This window comes from Colletotrichum fructicola (assembly GCF_000319635.2).
Source record: "Colletotrichum fructicola Nara gc5 chromosome Unknown KSG_Nara_v1_contig01, whole genome shotgun sequence".
Lineage (NCBI taxonomy): Eukaryota > Fungi > Ascomycota > Sordariomycetes > Glomerellales > Glomerellaceae > Colletotrichum > Colletotrichum fructicola.
The window spans coordinates 967,362-984,513 of NW_027094051.1; the positions used below are offsets into that span (position 1 = coordinate 967,362).

Below are 17,152 nucleotides of genomic sequence, written 5' to 3' on the forward strand. Positions count from 1 at the left end.
GCAGCAAACTAGGTCTTGCCGCCGCTTACGGCCGCTAACTCCGCATGCTTCGACCATGAGCCATAGAGACCAACCACTCAACACTGAGCAGGACCGAGAGAGCTATCCACTTGTTGTAGCGCCACAACACTTTGCGATGTGGATAGCGATACTGTCTGAGCGTTTTCCGAGATGTGGATAGGAGCCCTGATACGACATGTCATGTATAAAACCATCGCAGACGATGGACTGGGATGGGTATAAAGAGACGGCCAAGATCGACTGACTGAAAGCAAAGGGGCATCACCAGGTTGTTCATCAGCATCTCAAGTCACTGCGCCGACTTACACTTCACAGACCAACCTTGGCCTCATCACCACTTGCACCATGGCTCCGACCTACGACAACACCACACGCGCCAGCGAGCTGGTGCCCATTTACGCTCCTTACATCGCGGGGAAGATTATCCTCATCACCGGCGTTTCTCCTGGGAGCCTCGGTGAAGCGTTCGTGAAGCAGGTGGCAGTCGCCAAGCCGTCGACTTTCATCCTGGCAGGCCGCAGCCCATCGAAGGCCCAACCCCTCATCGACTTCCTCGCCTCATCACACCCGGACATCACCGTAAAGCCACTTACCTTAGACCTCACCTCCCTCGCCCAGGTCCGCGAGGCCGCGTCCCTCGTCAACTCCTGGCCAAACGTCCCCCACATCGATATCCTGGTCAACAACGCCGGCATCATGGCCGGTACATACATCCTCACTCAAGAGGGCTTCGAATCGCAGTTCCAAACAAATTACCTCTCGCACTTCCTCCTCACCAACCTCCTCATGCCCAAGATCCTCGCCTCCCCGGACCCGCGCGTCATCAACATCAGCAGCGGCGCGCACCGCCTCGGGCACATCCGCTGGACGGACCACGCCTTCGACAACGGGGCCAACTACGACTGCTGGGCGGCGTACGGGCAGTCCAAGACGGCCATCAGCCTGTTCGCGGTCGCGCTGGCCGGCAAGCTCGGGGCGTCGCGGGGCCTGCATGCGTTCAGTCTGTGCCCGGGCTTCGTGAACACGAACCTCCTCTCCGCGGCGCACGGGGCGGACGAGATCCCCGCGCTGCTGGAGAGTTTGAGGCGGGTGGACGCGGTGATGGGCACAAAGTATCTCTGGGGCATGGGCGGCATCGCGCCCAAGGATATGGACCAGGGGGTCGCGACGCATGTTTATGCGGCCTTTGATCAGGAGCTGAAGCAGGAGAGGAACGGGGAGTACCTCAACCACTGTCGCATCGCGGATCCGTATGAGGAGGAGGTGTACTGCTGGGCGACGAGTAAGGTTGACGCGGACATGCTGTGGAGGTTGAGTGAGAAGCTTGTTGGGCAGGAGTTTGCGTATTGAAGCATGAGGTTGGCACACGGGCCCTTTTGGAAACGGTCAAGTTGGCGTGCAGACGGATGTAGTTTCACGGCGGCTGCATCGTTGGTGAAGCACTTCTGAGATGAGAAATGAAGTCATTGTTGTCGCTGATGGACGTGCGCGGTTGAAGATGAGTAAACTAGTGATGTTGTGTTGAGAGAGACACAGACGCAGCGGGGAGCTCGAAAGTCGGAGACTCGAGCACTCGCCACACCTCTATCCCACCAGCCACAGATCTGCACCAGCCACAGCATCCGCCCGATCTAGACCCTCATTAGTCATTCGTGGCTTGCCCCGTTCTGCACCGCCACATCCATCCCTCCATTTCCACTTAATTGTTCTAAAAAAGACTCCGCCCATCTTCCAACTTGCACAAGTGGCGAATTCCAGGCCCAAGTCCAAAATACCGGCACGGCACCGTTGTCCCTTGGCGCTCGGTTTCTCGCTCCTCAACAGCTCCTTCATTCGCTTAAAATGCCAGCCATCGGACGGGCTTGCCCGAGGGATGATTGGGCGACGAGTGGCCTCCGACGCGTACGCCTCGTCATGCGAACCGTTTCCTGCGCCGACTGCCTGGTACAGGACAGAGACAGAGGGCAGAGAGACGACTCAAGTGCTAGTCAAGCCAAGCGGGTGCTGCGGAGAACAGCAGAAATGAGGCTGTGCAACGCCGGACAGCCGACGTCATTCGTCCGACATGCCCAACATCAGCTTGTTTGGGTCTCACGTCCCCCCTCCAACCCCGAAAGTCTGTGGCTTTGCCCTTGCGCAGGACATGGATGAGCTTCGGTCTCCCCACGTCTTCGTTGATGTTTCCCGGGATTGTTCAGTGTCAATCTCGGATGTTTGCTGGGCTTCTGCCGAGTGGCAGGATTGACGGCACCTTATTGTATGCACAAAGGGCCTGAACATAGGCCTACGGGCTGCCTCAAGCCAAGCAATATCCATGGAGGAGAGGAATGCTAATCGCTGCATATTCCTGCCACCGCACCAGAGGTGGCAACCTGGTAGGCGAAGCTTTTGCTTTTCTCCACGTCGCCGGTTGGCCACTGGTATGTCATGGGAGCTTACGACGCCAGCCTTGCGACGACTTAGAGGCCAGATCCAGGCACCCGTTCATAGCCATTGGAGAGGTGCGCCCCCAACCTGGCGCATGTGATGTTCGGTCCAGACGCAAGTGTCTCTGGGCTGCGTAATTATACATAAGCTTAAGCTAGGCATACTCCATCAGAAACCGGCCTCTCTCTCTGAAAGGCTTGCTGCCGCTTTCTTACTCTCAGACCTGCGGCGCTTTTGCTCTACGAAACTGCTTCTTCCACACACATACACACACTCTCCCCATACACATTGCTTCTAACATACATCGTTGCATGACACTTATGGGATCATTGTACGAAGAATCTCCAGCAGGCCGTGACTATCGCTCAGCAGCTAACGCCTCCTTCAGGCCCGAACGCGAAATGGCTCCGACCATCGACTCGGCGCTGGGGACGGCGGACATGGCCAACGAGCAGCGCGGCCTGCTCGAGCTCATCGACAAGCTGCAGTTCGCCCAGCTCGACAATGTCAAGCTGCCGCAAATCGTCGTCGTCGGTGACCAGTCCGCCGGCAAGAGCTCCGTCCTCGAAGCCATCACGGGGACGCCGTTTCCCCGCGACGCTGGCGCATGCACGCGCTTCGCGACCGAGATCCGACTGAGGCGGTCCGCCGAGGCGACGCTCAACGTCTCCATCATCCCCGACAAGAACCGCAACTTTAGAGAGCAGGAGAGGTTAAAACAGTTTGGCGGCGCGGTGGACACCGACATGTCGTTTGAGACGCTCATGAGGTCCGCCGTGGAGCTGATTGCGCCCAAGAACATCCCCGGCCGCTTTGCCGCCCGCGACATCTTGGTCGTTGAGAAGCGCGGGCCGGACATGCCTCTCCTCACACTGGTCGATCTTCCTGGTCTCGTCAAGAACGCCAATAACGACCAGTCAATGGACGACATCAAGACAATCGAGACGCTCTGCGACCGCTACATGAAGTCCTCGCGCACCATCATCCTCGCTGTCGTCGGCGGAAACACCGACTACGTCCAGGCGCCCATCCTCACCAAGGCACGCCACTTCGACCCCTCCGGCAGCCGCACCATCGGCGTCCTCACCAAGCCCGACCTCTGCGAGTCCATCGGCCTCGAGGACAAGTTCATCGAGCTCGTCCAGAACAAGGACAAGCAGAACTACTTCAAGCTCGGCTGGTACGTCCTGCTCAACCCGGGCCCCCGCGATGCGGGCCAGCCGTGGCCCTCCGCCCGCGAGCGCAGGCAGCGCGAGGAGGAATTCTTCGGCCGCGGCAAGTGGCGCGCTTTGCCCGGCTCAATGTGCGGCGCCGGGGCGCTGAAGCAGAAGCTCTCCGTCCAGCTGCAGCGCCACATCGGCCGCCACGTCAAGACGCTGCGCAAGCAGATCCAGAACGCCCTTGACGACTGCGACGCCGAGCTCAAGAGCATGGGCACCGGCAAGGACACCGTCGAGGAGATGCGCATCGAGCTCGTCGAGCTCTTCTCCGCGTCCAAGGAGCTCGTCATCCCCGCCGTGTACGGCTTCTACAAGAACCCGCCCGGCAAGAACTTCTTCCGCGCGACCGCCGACCCGCGCGGCACGCCCGCCCAGAACCTGCGCGCCCGCGCCATCGAGGAGAACGAGAAGTTCTCGCACCGCATCCGCCAGAACGGGCGCAAGTTCGGCTTCGCCTCGTCCACGGACCCGCGCTCGCCCACGGGCGCCGACGGCAGCGTGACCATCTCCGACAGCGGCAAGCGCGACTTCGTGACCAAGGAGGTCGAGATGCTGCTGCGGCAGATCCGCGGCTCCGAGTTCCCGATGGATCCCAAGCCGCGCGCCGTGTACATGCTCTTCCAGAGCTACTCGGAGAACTGGCCGCGGCTCGCGCAGGAGCACAAGGACAACCTTGGCGTGGTGTGCAACGAGTTTCTGAGCGAGGTCATCGACTTTGCGTGGCCCGGGCGCATGCACGACCCGCTGCGCTACAACTTCCTCGACCCGCAGGTGAAGAAGCTGATGGCGAGCGCGCAGGAGGAGCTCGAGCGCCTGACGCAGGACATGAACCTTGAGATCCAGCCGTACGACCCCGAGTATGAGGAGCGGCTGCGCAAGTGGCAGCTGGAGGCGACCAAGGACGGTGGAAGGTACACGGAGGCGCAGGAGGTGTGCGAGAAGATGTTGATCTTTTACGAGCTTGCGGCCAAGACGTTCATTCGCAACACCATCACGCAGGTTGTGGAGCGACACTTGCTGCAGGGCATGTATGGGATCTTCAACTCTGTGGAGATTCTGAGCATGCAGAATGAGACGGTCGAGGGTATCGCTGCGGAGAATAAGGAGACCAGGGACCGCAGAATGACGCTCAAGGCGCAGAAGGTCGCCATTGAGGAGGCCAAGGACATTTGCGCCAACCTGGCCATGAGGAAGGAGTTGAGGATGGTAAGTCAATCCCTGTCCCACAATTCACACGCGATGATGCTAACTGAGACCCAGTACGCCGACGAAGACCGCGATTTAGAAGAAACTTCAGACGAAGAGGACGAGAAGCCCCGCGAGCGCGAGACCCCACGCGAGACAAGCCGCAAACCAGTCTCGACCCCCGCGCCCGCGCAAGCACCACCCGCCGCACCAGCCCACCGCCCAACCCGCTCCCGCGATGACCGCGAACGTGAGCGCCTGGCCGCGACATCCCAACCAGAGCAGCAGCCCGCGGCGCCCAACGGTAACTACACCTACGCGGGCCACCCGACGCCGGTGCAGACAGCGCGCCAAGAGGCCCCGCGCACCAAAACGTCGACCTCGGAATGGGACGAGGAGTACTACCGTGCGCCCGCCCAAGCGCCTCCCGCGGTGGCGCCGCCCCCGCCTCCCAGGCCGCAGAAGCTGAGGACGGAGGAGGGCCTCGCGCCTGAGGCGGCGTCGTCGTATGTGCAGCGCTCGCCGAGCTCGATTGGCGAGCAGCAGAATGGGTATTATGGGCACGAGCAGGAGTATACGCCGAGCTCGGGCAGGAGGGTGACTGCGAAGAAGCTTTTTGGTAGAGGTTGAGTTATGGATTTGATGAGCGGCAGGATTGGCTTGGGCGGCATTGGCGTTTGAGTTTGATTTTTTATCGATTGGGTTTCTCTTGTTTGAGCCATAGAGAGACCTTTTGGAGAGAGATGTTGGATATGCTCATGCTGGACTAGAGGGCATTTCTCAAGATTAGAAAGTTTGATACCATTATATGAAAGACTTCATCTTTTCCAATGAAAGAATCTCCACACGTCAGCAAGTAAGCATGCACGTCGCCACGGTGTAGTACTCTTTTATCGACGCGAAATATGAAACATTAGGAATGGCTACGAAGACACATCGCTTCGCACCTGATATATTATTACGTGGCATTATCACGGTTTTTCAATCAATAACACAATTCATTTCTCACAATGCCACAGGCTATCTCTGTAGATTAGAAAATTAGATAGACGCAACACCCATCATCATCCAATCTGACCAATAACCCCGTAAAATGAATTCAGACCGTGCATACCGGTTGTACGTGCTGATACAGAAGTCAACTAGAAAGGGTTGGTGATGTTCCTCGTCAAAACAGTCCCGTTTCCAAACACCGTTCCACTCTTCAAGACATCCACTCGCCAAGGATCATAGTTCGGAGGCGGATTATCAATCCGAGTTCCGTTCGCAAAGATGATTCCATTCCAAGGTGCCGCCAACTTCTTATTCGACTTCTTGACCAGCGGATTCCGCCGCTTGCTGACGTAGCAATTCTCGCTGACCATGTACAGATTCAACCCCAGCGCCAACGTCCGCAACTCAGCCGCTCGATTATTCGCCGTAGTGTCTCCCGACACGCGCACTCCGATGTAGTCCATCAGCATCACGGTCGGAAACATCTCCGGGGTCATCTCCGCCACGCCGCCGTAGTAAAGCATCGGCGTGGTGAGGTAGTTTGCCAGGTTTTCGAGCCCCCAGAACACCGCATCCTCGTGTCTAGCATTCAAAACCCACTGCGATACGAAGAAGTCACCTCCTTTCGACGGCTCGAGGCGCCTGCGCACTGGGTCGTAGAAGCCTGCGACCTGGTAGTGGAGCAGTTGGGCGGGCGTGATGCCCCACATTCTCTTCCCATCGGTCGGTGCGGTCCATGTGCTTTCCTGCGAGGAAGATGCCCGACGCCGGGTCGTCTTGCGGGATCCTCGGGTCGACGCCAAACTGTTCGAGGATAATGGCCACGCAGCCAGTTCCGCCGTTCTGCTCCATGAGCTCCCCCATGACCCGTTCCTGCAGCCTGGTTGCTTCGGTCAGGCCGCGGCAGCGGTTTTGGATTCCGCGCAGCTTGTCGAAGAACTGGGCCATTTCATCCCCGTCGAAGGGATGGCCACCGCCGAACAGGCCGCCCCGGAAGGAGACCATGTCTCGCATCCACAGGAAGACGACCTCACCAGGATGGCTGAGGTAGAAACTTGGAAATGTCAATTCAACAGTCATGGGAGTTGATTAGTGATGTGGCGTTCGTGGAAATAACTCACTTGTTGATGTCGTGAATAACATTTTGCAGCGTAACCCCTGAGGCTCCTAGTATCACAGTCGCTCTCGGATCGGTCACATGGAAGATGTGGAATTCGCCATCCGCAATAGCTGGCCGAAGATCAAAATAGCGGGCACCGAGCTCCAGTTGCTCCGCGATGCCGTAGGCCTGGGTCTGGGTATCCATGGAGGTGCCTGTAGGAAACAATGTTAGAACAGCACCTCTCCACACACGTGTCACGATATGCTTACCGCCCCATTGGTACTTTCCAATGACACTCATTCCAGCATCATGGGCCCCGGGCATGATGACGTGCTTCACAAGCCTTCCCTTGATGTGTTCCTTGATGGAATCCATCCAAGCCACTGGTGAGCTATCCAGTGTGAGTGAATGATAGTACCCGTAGTTCTCGCTTCCTGTAATCACGAACGTGATAGATACTTCAGTTTCTGGAACCTCGTATTCCTTGACGCCTAGTCCCCAGCCGTCCAGGTCAACCACGAACCGTATTGGCCTGACAGAGGGATAATGGGTCGTGCACCTGATGCGGAACTCATGGTTCGTGCCCTTAACCTCGAAGTACGCCTCACCGTTGTCGTCAGCCCATGGCGTTAGGACGAAGAGGACCGATGTGGTGGGATTCTCCGTAGTCGTTCCAAGAAATGATTTCAACGTAGCTTGGAGGCCAACTTTGTCAGCCACAACTCGGAAAATAAACATACGGGAACATTGACTAGAGAGAAACATACTCTGGCTGGTTGTAGACAATCTGAATCCAGCGGTCATGCCACAGATCGTCTCCGCGCCACAGCCAATTTTTGTTATAGCCGGGGAGATTTGTATAGAACCAGGGCGACGCGGGCATCATGTAGGGCTTACTGGTGTCCTCATCCACCCTCAAATACTGGTAATATGAAGCATCCACATATGTATCCATGTTAGTGTTTCCCCAAGGCCAGGCAGCCCAGTTGAAGAGACCATCAGCAACTCCACCTGCCAGTTCTGCTGCCCTCTTGGCTCCCTTTGAGGACCAATCGGGCATGAAGAAGCATGGGAAGGAGCGCTTGATGTCGACCCAATCTGAAGCCTGTTCGGGGCCTTCGAAAGTGGACACGAGCGGTGTCCCATCGCTATGCTTGAAGTATTCAGGCCTGGTGGCGTACTTCTTCAAGAGGTTGAGAACGTCATCCTTAGGCCATGGACCCCCGCCGGCGTAGTCGAAGGAAAAGATGAGCTTGAAGCCCATGTCGCTGGCTACCTCAAAGACGTTCTCTAGCGACACAGCGTTCATGCGCTCGCCGTAGGCAATGTTGAGGGCGAATCCGTCAATGTGGGCCTCTTGAGCGAGACGGATGTCGTCACGCCAGGTGGCAGTAGAATATCTCCCAGTGTTTCCAACCTGTTTGCGGTCAGTATTGTTCTAAGGAAGTAACAGTTCACCTGGCGCATCGCACCATGAAATGGGCAAACACCGCTTTGGCTTGCACATGGCAAGCGCTTGCGAGAACCGCCAAAGATGTGAGGATTGGAAACCTCATGATTGCTGATTGCGAGTGAGTCGCGACAAAGAGCTACGAGGAAAGTTGCCATATGCGATTGGACTCTTCATGTTAAGTCGCAGACAGCTGTTCCTCAGTTTATAAGTACTTCGCTCAAACATTTTCACGCCACGATTCCGGCAAAGTCCATATTAGCTTAATTGCGTGAGAAATTCCTCCGAGCAAAGTGTCTCTGCCTATAGTTCCGCACACGAGATACCAATATTGGATGTGATTACACTGCCAAGTCACAGAAGTCCTTTCCGATACTCAGCAACACCCATGTCATCATGGCTTTAACCGTCAAGCCAAACCTGTATGGAGTCATGAGAGTGAGATTGGGGTCTTAGTGCCAAATGGAGGTTGATTTGCGATGCTTTCCTACGGCACGGACTCTGAAAGGCTTGTGATGTGGTTGGCCAGAGCTACTGTCCTCTGATGAAGTTGAAATACGGCTTTCCTCTTTCCGCAGGAGGTCGAAAATATCTAGCCTCGCAGGGCTAGCCCTTGCTACCCTCGGAGCGGCTGGACTGTGACATCTGACAACATGACCAGGGAGTCTTAGGCAGCCGAAGTAGAGATTGGCCATCGTCTGCATCAATATCTGACTTCTGTTGGCCAAGCTTCATTGGTGTTCTCCAACACAATTCCTTGATCACGGCTGCTGACCAGCCTTTGCAACTTTTGCGATTGAGAGAGGAATTCAACGATTGTAGATAGCATTGAAGAGTTTTTGGGCTTCATCTGCTTTATTTGTGAGTGGCTTGTCTTATCACCCTCGCTTTTGCCCGATATCAGCTCAAAACACTTCAACGGAGGGACGGTGGGGCTATCGGTCTATTGACCTGCCGAACTGTCAACCTAGGCTGACCTTGGTCAATCTTATCAGGGGCGAGCAGCAGGCATCCGTGGATCTTGCCGAGCCGAGAAAAATGCTTATTATGAAGCTTGTCTGGTGCAGATCTTGGCATCGGCTGCAGGGGTTCGTTAAGGAAAACCCCGGATAGTTTGTTGAATTCCACACTGCTGACATGCAGAGAGGGTTCAGCAACGGAGCTGCTGGTTCTTACTTACCTAGTCTGGTAATGCGTATAGTCGCTCAATTCGATTTCCCATACTTCTTGCAGGTTGAGTCCAAATCTTGCACTCCTTCGCCGTCAGCTTACCCAACCAAAAGGGGCGAACGGCCGAGCGGCACAGCAAAACGTTGGTGGTATACCTTTTACCGAAGTTCCTCCCACCCAATGCACTACTTCCCCAAGCTTGGAAGGTCATTAAACTACCTGCTAACCCCATCACATGGGAGAAAGTTTCCATATCATTTGATACCATCTCTGGAGCCTATCTGGGCATCACTTTGTCGCGTGGCAATGCCTGCATCGACACTCCGTAAGACAGGCTCGGTATCTCTCGTCGTCGTCGTTCTCCGTAATCCCCCCTCCCCCCCCCTCGAGTTTCCGTGAGGGCGGGAGTTTCATTACGGAGTTCCCTGATGAAACGTTCAAAGAGGTTGCTGTGTCTAAAAGGTGGACCTAGATGAAAACCATGCTTGGTTTTTAGAAATGACTCATGCTACCTTGATGAGGGAAAAAAAATCGAATAACTAGATTAGCATCTGCTTACGCATAAGTTAAATCTACAGTCAATGATTCATTCCCTACCTCATTCACTTTGCATCCACACCTAACTCACCTTTCAAAGCGTCTGACTCTTCGACTCCGAGTTGAATCATTAAGCAGTTTTGAGTGCCTAAGCCATGGCATCTCAAAGCACAGCACCGTTCCCGTGGATTCGTCTTCCACTAGAGCTTAAGCTCATGGTCCTAGAAGAACTATGGCAGCTAGGACCAACTGCTGGGAAGAGTCCTTTTGCACGCTGGTCTACAGTATCGATTGATTGGTACAAGTTTTTCACCTCTCGGCTCTGGAGAACAATAAAGCTCAGGTCAGACATGCCGTTTGATATAAAGTACTTCAAAGCGTTTACCACGTACTCGAAGAAAGTTTGGGTCAGAAGGATTTCACTTCATGTGAGCTTACAAGAGTACACATGCCAACAATGCGGCCATGAAGAAAGCGCGGAGACCAAGGCAGATAACAATAGGACTTTCTCCAACAGTCTTCTTAGCCTTTTTCATGTGCTCTCTAGTTGGCCTGGGCAGGCAGGAGGTCCAAAAGCCGATATCATCCTAGAGCTCAGCGCTAGCTCTCCGAGCGATCCCAAGCATCATCAGACATCTTTTCGAAATCATCAGCGCCAGGTCATCGCCCAGTCGCCTGGACACTCGACACTGAATGCCAAGAAGCGACTTCTAGGCCAGCTTCTTGAACTCCGACTAGGTAGATCTAGCCTTCCAGAGGTTACTGTGATCAGGAAACTCAGATCAGTCAGGAATGTTTACGAAGCCTGTCATCTTACTCCTTGAGGAGTATACTCAGCAAACTTCCGAGTCTGCGAGACGTTAATTATGAGCCTTGGCGGGGTGTTGACGAGGAAGATCAGCGCCAACGAGAGCATGCGAACGCCTCTTTATTCCGCTACGCAACACGCTTCACCAGCCTGCGCACGCTTACATTGTGGGAAGCACAGTCCCAGAGACTACATAAAAACACACTTTATTGTAAGACATCGAATCACGAACTTACTTCTGAAGCGACAATTGCTAGCTTCAAACTGGACGCGCTGGCAATTTCCCATGCAACAGACGCAACAAGCTTTCTACGATGCTTTCATGATGTCGCTAGCAAAATATGGAGTCTCGGGATTTCATCCAGATCAACACTCAAACATCTGGTCCTTACCTGTCAAACCCAGGGTCTAGCTGCGAATCCAGCAAAGGTTGACCAAGTCTTGTTGGCCGCTGCTAAAGCAGCCTTTTATATGCCATGCTTACAGGCTATGGAAGTATGGGCCCCTGGTATACATGAGGACTTTTTCTTCAGGTATGAGATTATTGGAGGCATCGGCTTACTCACAGTAGGGGCCACTTGGAGAGTCAAGCCGCAAGATTCTAAGGTGTTCATCGCCTGGGAGCGGGCAGCACGCAGGCACTCGGTTGCTAGGTTCGAATTCGACATCAAGATGATCAACAAGGACGATCTGCGAGTGCCGACAAGCATTTTGAACTTCCTAAAATTCAGTCATAAGTTGCGAGAGTAAGGACAATTCAGAGGTGTGTCGTGAAACTCAAAGAGGAAATTTGGAAGTCTTCCAACCTCACAGTTAGATTTGAGAATCAGGTGTTGAGGGGCCGTATAAGAGAGAGAAAATGAGCTGGGTGATGAAGAAGCATTGCAAGTTCGCAGTCGGTGTCAGGAATGTCTACATCCTGTCTAAGGTAGCGAATAGAAGTTTACTTGATCCTGACATTGCTATCAAGTGGATAAGATCTTAGGGAGTGGATATTGAAGCTTACATCCTAGGAAAGAGTATCTAACGTCTCAATTCAATATGATATCAGAATAAAAGGGGCTGTAGATCGAACGCCGGTATAAAAGGACTGAGAAATCTGGAAAGTTAACAACATTTCATTAATGGGCTGAATTCCTTTCCAGGAGGCTATTTGTCGCGAACCTCTCCTTGGATACCTAACGACACACGCGCATCGAATTGAAGATGTACTGTATCTTTATGCTTGTCTGATCCTAGGATCGCAGGGGTATACTCCGTCATGTGTGTGATATTCTCCGCCGTTGACCATATCCATGGATATTCATGATCTTCTCACAATTAAGAAGCAGGCGTATGCAAATAATCGTCCCGCAAATGTGTATCGCAAACTTATCCTACGGTCCCTCACTAACTACTAGTAGTGTACAATCACTGAGCATCACAAAGATGATAGAATATAGGAACTAACTATCTTCAGTCTGGAATTATGACCGTACTACTGCCTAGATGTCAAAGATAGATATTCCACATAATAAGATTGGACATTGGACACAGTATCATCTTACCACATATGGCTATGCGCTGTCATCTGATACTTGCCCAAGTGATATGCCTAAGACGGCCAGCTTGGAGTCGCCTTCCTCGAGACCATTGCGGAGCCAAAGGCACAAGCTGGGATCAGGGCTTATGACATTCATGTCACAATCACAAATTTCATTCCAGGTGATCTGAACTATGGATTGACTGTTGAGATCCTGCTGGTGTGGTGCTTCTGTATCAAATTACGAAAATGTTTCATGTGGTCGAATCATATTCATTTTGCCTAGGTCTGACTAGAAAAGTTGCTCATTCCACTTGGATTAAATTCTGATCTTACAGTATTCGCATGTTTCACGTCTTCAATGGTGCATACATGTGTTTTCATTGTTCTTCTATCTTTACCATTACTCAGACACAGGACGAAGTGAAATTATCGGCTAGTCTGTTCATTAACAAAGCGTCGACTCAACACAGGTCAGCAGAGCTTGCATGTTGCCTCTGGACAGGTCCCATGGCTGCACGCAAAACTGCACAAATGTACATAGTTATCGTCAGTGACGCCGTCAAGGGGACAACCGTCAGATTCTACGACAGGGGGGCGAGCCTTGGCTGTGTCAGCGTACTCAAGACACTGGCACGCTGTTGGAGGACAATAGTCATAAGTGCAGCTGAATTCGCACAGCTCCTTGAAGTCGCCGATAGTGCGGTAAGGTGATACCGTTCCAGAAACACAGGCAGGACCGGATGGCGCGGTGGTCGCCGGCTGGGATGATTGGGCAGTAGTCGCCGTGGCGGATGTTGTCTGAGGTGGGTAGGAGTAGGGCGGGACAGCAGATGTGACGTTGGGGGATGAAGGAGGAACCCACTCAGGACGCAGGCAGGCAAGGGACAGCTTTGGAGTCTGCCTCTTACCCTCATCAACGCCAGAGCTGTATCCGAATACAGTACCAATGATGAACGTCCGATTTGACGCGTCATAGTAGGCGGTCGTATTGCCTTCATCCACAGCACCAGTGCCAATCATCCACGACCAGTCTGTGATCTGGTCTGTGACGTAGGCCGTGGCGGTAGAAGCATCTTCCAGGGATTCCGAGTTCAAAGCTTTGAATCGAGAGGTTAGAATTATACTGTAGAAGGGCACAAGTGACGGTATACTTACCGATAACATCACCTCGGACAAGACCAAGTGTGTCCTGGCAGCTCACAGGCACGGGGTCGAGGATCAATGCCGAGCAAGGAACGTCTGGGTCCTCCTGGAACCAGTTTCCAGTAAGGCTTGTCTCCATATCCGCGCGATACTCCGCAGACAGGAAGCCACAAGCATGATCGATTTCTTCCATAGCGTCCGGTCGAGCACTAACAAAATAGTGACGGCAAATGAACCACGAAGGGTCCATTGGGAGAGGCAAGCTCTTGCCTGCGTCCATCATGGCGGCAGGTAGACAAAAGTGAGGGCCGTGACCTCGGTCGACTGATTTTTGGCAAAGGAGTCCGGCCATGGGATGTCGTTTGCAATGCGAAGGTGGACTTCGAAGCCATCAACCGAAGAGCCTGGGTAGGGCTTGGTCCAGTCGAGGCCGCTAAATGTCGCGACATCGACGTGAGCAGGGTGCTGAGAGGCCGCTTCTATCTCGCTCCAGGACATTCGAGCAAGATTGGAGCCATTGGCGAGAAACTCTTGGTTCTCGAAGTAAACATATGGCATAAAGTCGTCGGCGGCCCCGAGGGTCGCCGCCACTAAAGCCAAAAGAGAGTAATAAGTCATGATGAATGCTTCTACTTCACGAAAGCATGGAAAAGTCGGAAGAAGAAGAAAAATGCTCCTGCTTTTCCCTTTTCTCCAGACCTGGCTAAAGAGGGAAAAAGAAGTGTGGTCCGTAAGGTTAAGGCTCAGGCCGAGGGTATAAGAGCAGCAAAATTCAAACACCAGGCCCCAAGCCACATACAGGTTCATAATTCAAGCTGTCAACCGATCGTGTTGAAACGCCCCGCCTACGCCGGCGACAATGTTGCCGACGGTTACTGCGAAGAATTCCGGACATGGCTGTTTTCACAGAACATGATGATGCCTTGCAAAATTACAAAAGAACCCTGGCTGCCGGGGCGGGAAAGGCGCCTCCCAAAGGGTAAGGCTAAAAAGCGCAATTTAACATCGCCAACGGGCCTGCGGGCCGAAGCTATCAAGCTTTAGGCGCCCTGCTAAGCGAGCAGGCCTGGACCTTTGAAAACCATACGATCATTTGGCTCTACTCAAGGTGATGTGCTTCATGTTGTTGTTGGTTCTACGTGAAGAGTGCGGCACGACGCACCGCCCCGCGCCGAGTGCAACATGTCGATTGCCACTAATGATTGTGGATGGCAAATTGGTAATGCATGTCGGCTGCATTGTTCAGGCAGGGCTTTTTCCTATTTGAGAAACTGCTCCATCATATCCCTGACCACCAAAGCTTAACTCTCCAGCCAAGTAGTGTCTGCAGTCTGTTGGTTCCTTTCGATGTCAGGGGTGCCGAGGTAGACCGTAGACGGGGCTTAGGGTTCCTTTGTCGCCTGTTCTGACTGCAACAGCGGAAGGTTCGGAGAAAAGTTTGTAATAAGACTAAACGGTGAGTGATGGGGGCTTTTGATAACCCACTTTAAGTGGGTGCTCATGACAACGAATTGGTGTGTTCTCGCAGGGCCATGACATGCAAGCGACATCCCCGAAGGGGTCAGGGCGGGTTGAACATCAAGCTTGCGAACCAGCCAGTAGGCACACAGGAAAAAAATCAGCGGACGACGTTGGAGGATGAGGAACTACTTAGAGAAGGGCACTGAGATAGCTGGAAACATAAGTGAAGAAGAAACGATTGAGAAGGCTAACAACCGTGTCCTAAACGAAGAGACTCTATGTCAGTGAACTGAGTCGGAGTTGCCTCAGTACACATGTACAAGTGTGTTTTCTTGCAAAATCTACTTCTTGCCTTTAATTTGACATTGCAAATAAGTGTCCATGCCTTCCCAACCCTTGAGAACATAAAAGTGGCCTTTCGATGTTGGGACAAACTCAGGGCCAACCTGCGGTTTAGGTTCACGGCCAACTACGTCGACCCAGTCCTTAAGCCTCTGCAAAATTTCGGGATCGTCGTCCCTACGGCCTGCCAAGTTCAGTTGAGCCTTGATCTGCGCCCAGTCCGCCGGACTTTTGGACAGTTTTTTGAACATGTCCGCTCCGTCACCTAAAGACCCGGCACTTAATTTTCTACCCAAAAATGCCTTCCCAAAGTCCTCGGCGAGATTTGTGGGATTTCGCATCGCCTGAAAACGTTCTTGTCGAATTCTCTTGATAAGTGGTCCTACAGCCGCGAGCTCCTTCTGGACCGGACTTTGAGAACCGATTCCATACTTCTCAGCGGCAGCAGCGTAGGTCTTGGCGAGATCCTCTGTGAACAAATTGTACAACTTCGTGTCGGGTTTGACCTTCGTATCGTCTATCTCGATAGCGGCGATGAGTTGCTCACGAGGAACACCTCTCATGTCGGGAATCCGTGCGCTCTTGCTGTACTTCGTTCCCAGAAGCTCGCCTGTCCTCACAGGATTGTCCGGGTTCAGACTGATCTTGCATTTCCGCTGATTGGTGTATCGACAGACAAACTCCTCGAAGCTCAGCTGACCGCCGATGTCAGTCCCCTCATTATTTTTGATGGGCTTTCCGTCAAGCCCAACGAGAGGATAAATGAGCTTCTGAGCGTCGCCATTCATCTGCCATAACATTTTGTAGGCGTTGTAAGTCACAACGAGTTCGAATGCGTTAGCCTTGCCGGCAGCAAGAGCAAGACGATTGAGGAAAAACAAGAGTAGAAGAGGCAGGGACCTCATGATGTTGGTGGTACAGGGATGATCTTGTTGTAGTTGTTGAGATGATCAAAAGTAAGAACTTGGGATCGAAAGCAAGAATGGTGCTGGGATGTTTGTGTTTCAGTCAAGTGAAAGAGAGAGACTGAGGCAGAAGAAATGGCAAAGCGGTTCTTCGAAGAGTGGCAACGCACAAGGCAGGAATAAGCTGAGGGCTTGGGCACGACTCTAAGCGGCAAGATCCCAACAACAACATGGAATGCTTGAAACGGGATAAACAAAGAGAGTATCCTCGGTTTTCGAATTATTTGGGATCGCACCCTTGACCAATGGTCTGATTCAACTCTCATGACTAGAAGACGTGATTTCAACGTCTAGCGCGCCTTCCGCGATAGCATTTTGCAGACATTATGAGCGGCTCGGGACGTTTCCTAGATTTGGCTTACCAGCAAGATCTACCAACAAGGATGGGGCTCTGGTATCGTCTGGGGAAATTGCACCTGACACAATGGGTTGGACTGCGGTATTTTGCGCCCCAACAAGCCATGAACTGGCGTAGCTCTATACACTTGTAACCTTGCTCGTGAACTCCAACAACGCCTCATTGCTCTCATGCAGTTCTCAGGCGGTTCTCAGAAGTCATTTTACCGACATCTGAAGCAGGGATGTGTACATCATCCAGGCATTCCAATGCTTGTTCTGGACCGCCCTTGTTCCTCGAATGAAGCTTTTTGCGCAGATGGCGAGGGACCCTGTACCATGTGACAACCAAGTCTTGAACCAACACGAGAACTGACTCGGATTGCGGGCTGCACAAAAGATGATAGTCTCCGTTTGGTTGCTGTATCTGGCAGGTAAGCCGCGGGCATCCTGAATTGTTGGTTGGT

The 17,152-nt window shown here is 53.1% G+C and overlaps 6 protein-coding genes across 6 annotated transcripts; 2 read left to right on the forward strand and 4 right to left on the reverse strand.

Moving 5' to 3' along the window:
* Positions 1–366: 366 nt before the first annotated feature.
* Positions 367–1,371, forward strand: CGGC5_v000293 (Short-chain dehydrogenase TIC 32; the record flags this gene model as incomplete). Its single annotated transcript, XM_032036866.1, has 1 exon — positions 367–1,371. The coding sequence occupies one exon, from the start codon at positions 367–369 to the stop codon at positions 1,369–1,371; it is 1,005 nt and encodes a 334-aa protein (XP_031884143.1).
* A 1,397-nt stretch (positions 1,372–2,768) lies between these two features.
* MX1 (Interferon-induced GTP-binding protein Mx1) lies at positions 2,769–5,483 on the forward strand (the record flags this gene model as incomplete). The annotated part of the gene is made up of 3 exons (XM_032036867.1): positions 2,769–2,779; positions 2,837–4,874; positions 4,929–5,483. 3 exons carry the CDS (start codon positions 2,769–2,771, stop codon positions 5,481–5,483), a joined length of 2,604 nt encoding a protein of 867 aa, XP_031884144.1.
* Positions 5,484–5,995: 512 nt separating this feature from the next.
* Mutanase-0 (Mutanase) lies at positions 5,996–8,504 on the reverse strand (the record flags this gene model as incomplete). The annotated part of the gene is made up of 6 exons (XM_066150656.1): positions 5,996–6,517; positions 6,555–6,900; positions 6,968–7,160; positions 7,218–7,643; positions 7,846–8,365; positions 8,421–8,504. 6 exons carry the CDS (start codon positions 8,502–8,504, stop codon positions 5,996–5,998), a joined length of 2,091 nt encoding a protein of 696 aa, XP_066009815.1.
* Positions 8,505–12,909: 4,405 nt separating this feature from the next.
* Positions 12,910–13,774, reverse strand: CGGC5_v000296 (uncharacterized protein; the record flags this gene model as incomplete). Its single annotated transcript, XM_032036870.1, has 2 exons — positions 12,910–13,535; positions 13,594–13,774. The coding sequence occupies 2 exons, from the start codon at positions 13,772–13,774 to the stop codon at positions 12,910–12,912; spliced, it is 807 nt and encodes a 268-aa protein (XP_031884156.1).
* An 86-nt stretch (positions 13,775–13,860) lies between these two features.
* Positions 13,861–14,199, reverse strand: CGGC5_v000297 (uncharacterized protein; the record flags this gene model as incomplete). The annotated part of the gene is made up of 1 exon (XM_032036871.1): positions 13,861–14,199. The coding sequence occupies one exon, from the start codon at positions 14,197–14,199 to the stop codon at positions 13,861–13,863; it is 339 nt and encodes a 112-aa protein (XP_031884306.1).
* A 1,184-nt stretch (positions 14,200–15,383) lies between these two features.
* CGGC5_v000298 (uncharacterized protein) lies at positions 15,384–16,289 on the reverse strand (the record flags this gene model as incomplete). The annotated part of the gene is made up of 1 exon (XM_032036872.1): positions 15,384–16,289. One exon carries the CDS (start codon positions 16,287–16,289, stop codon positions 15,384–15,386), a length of 906 nt encoding a protein of 301 aa, XP_031884305.1.
* Positions 16,290–17,152: the final 863 nt, after the last annotated feature.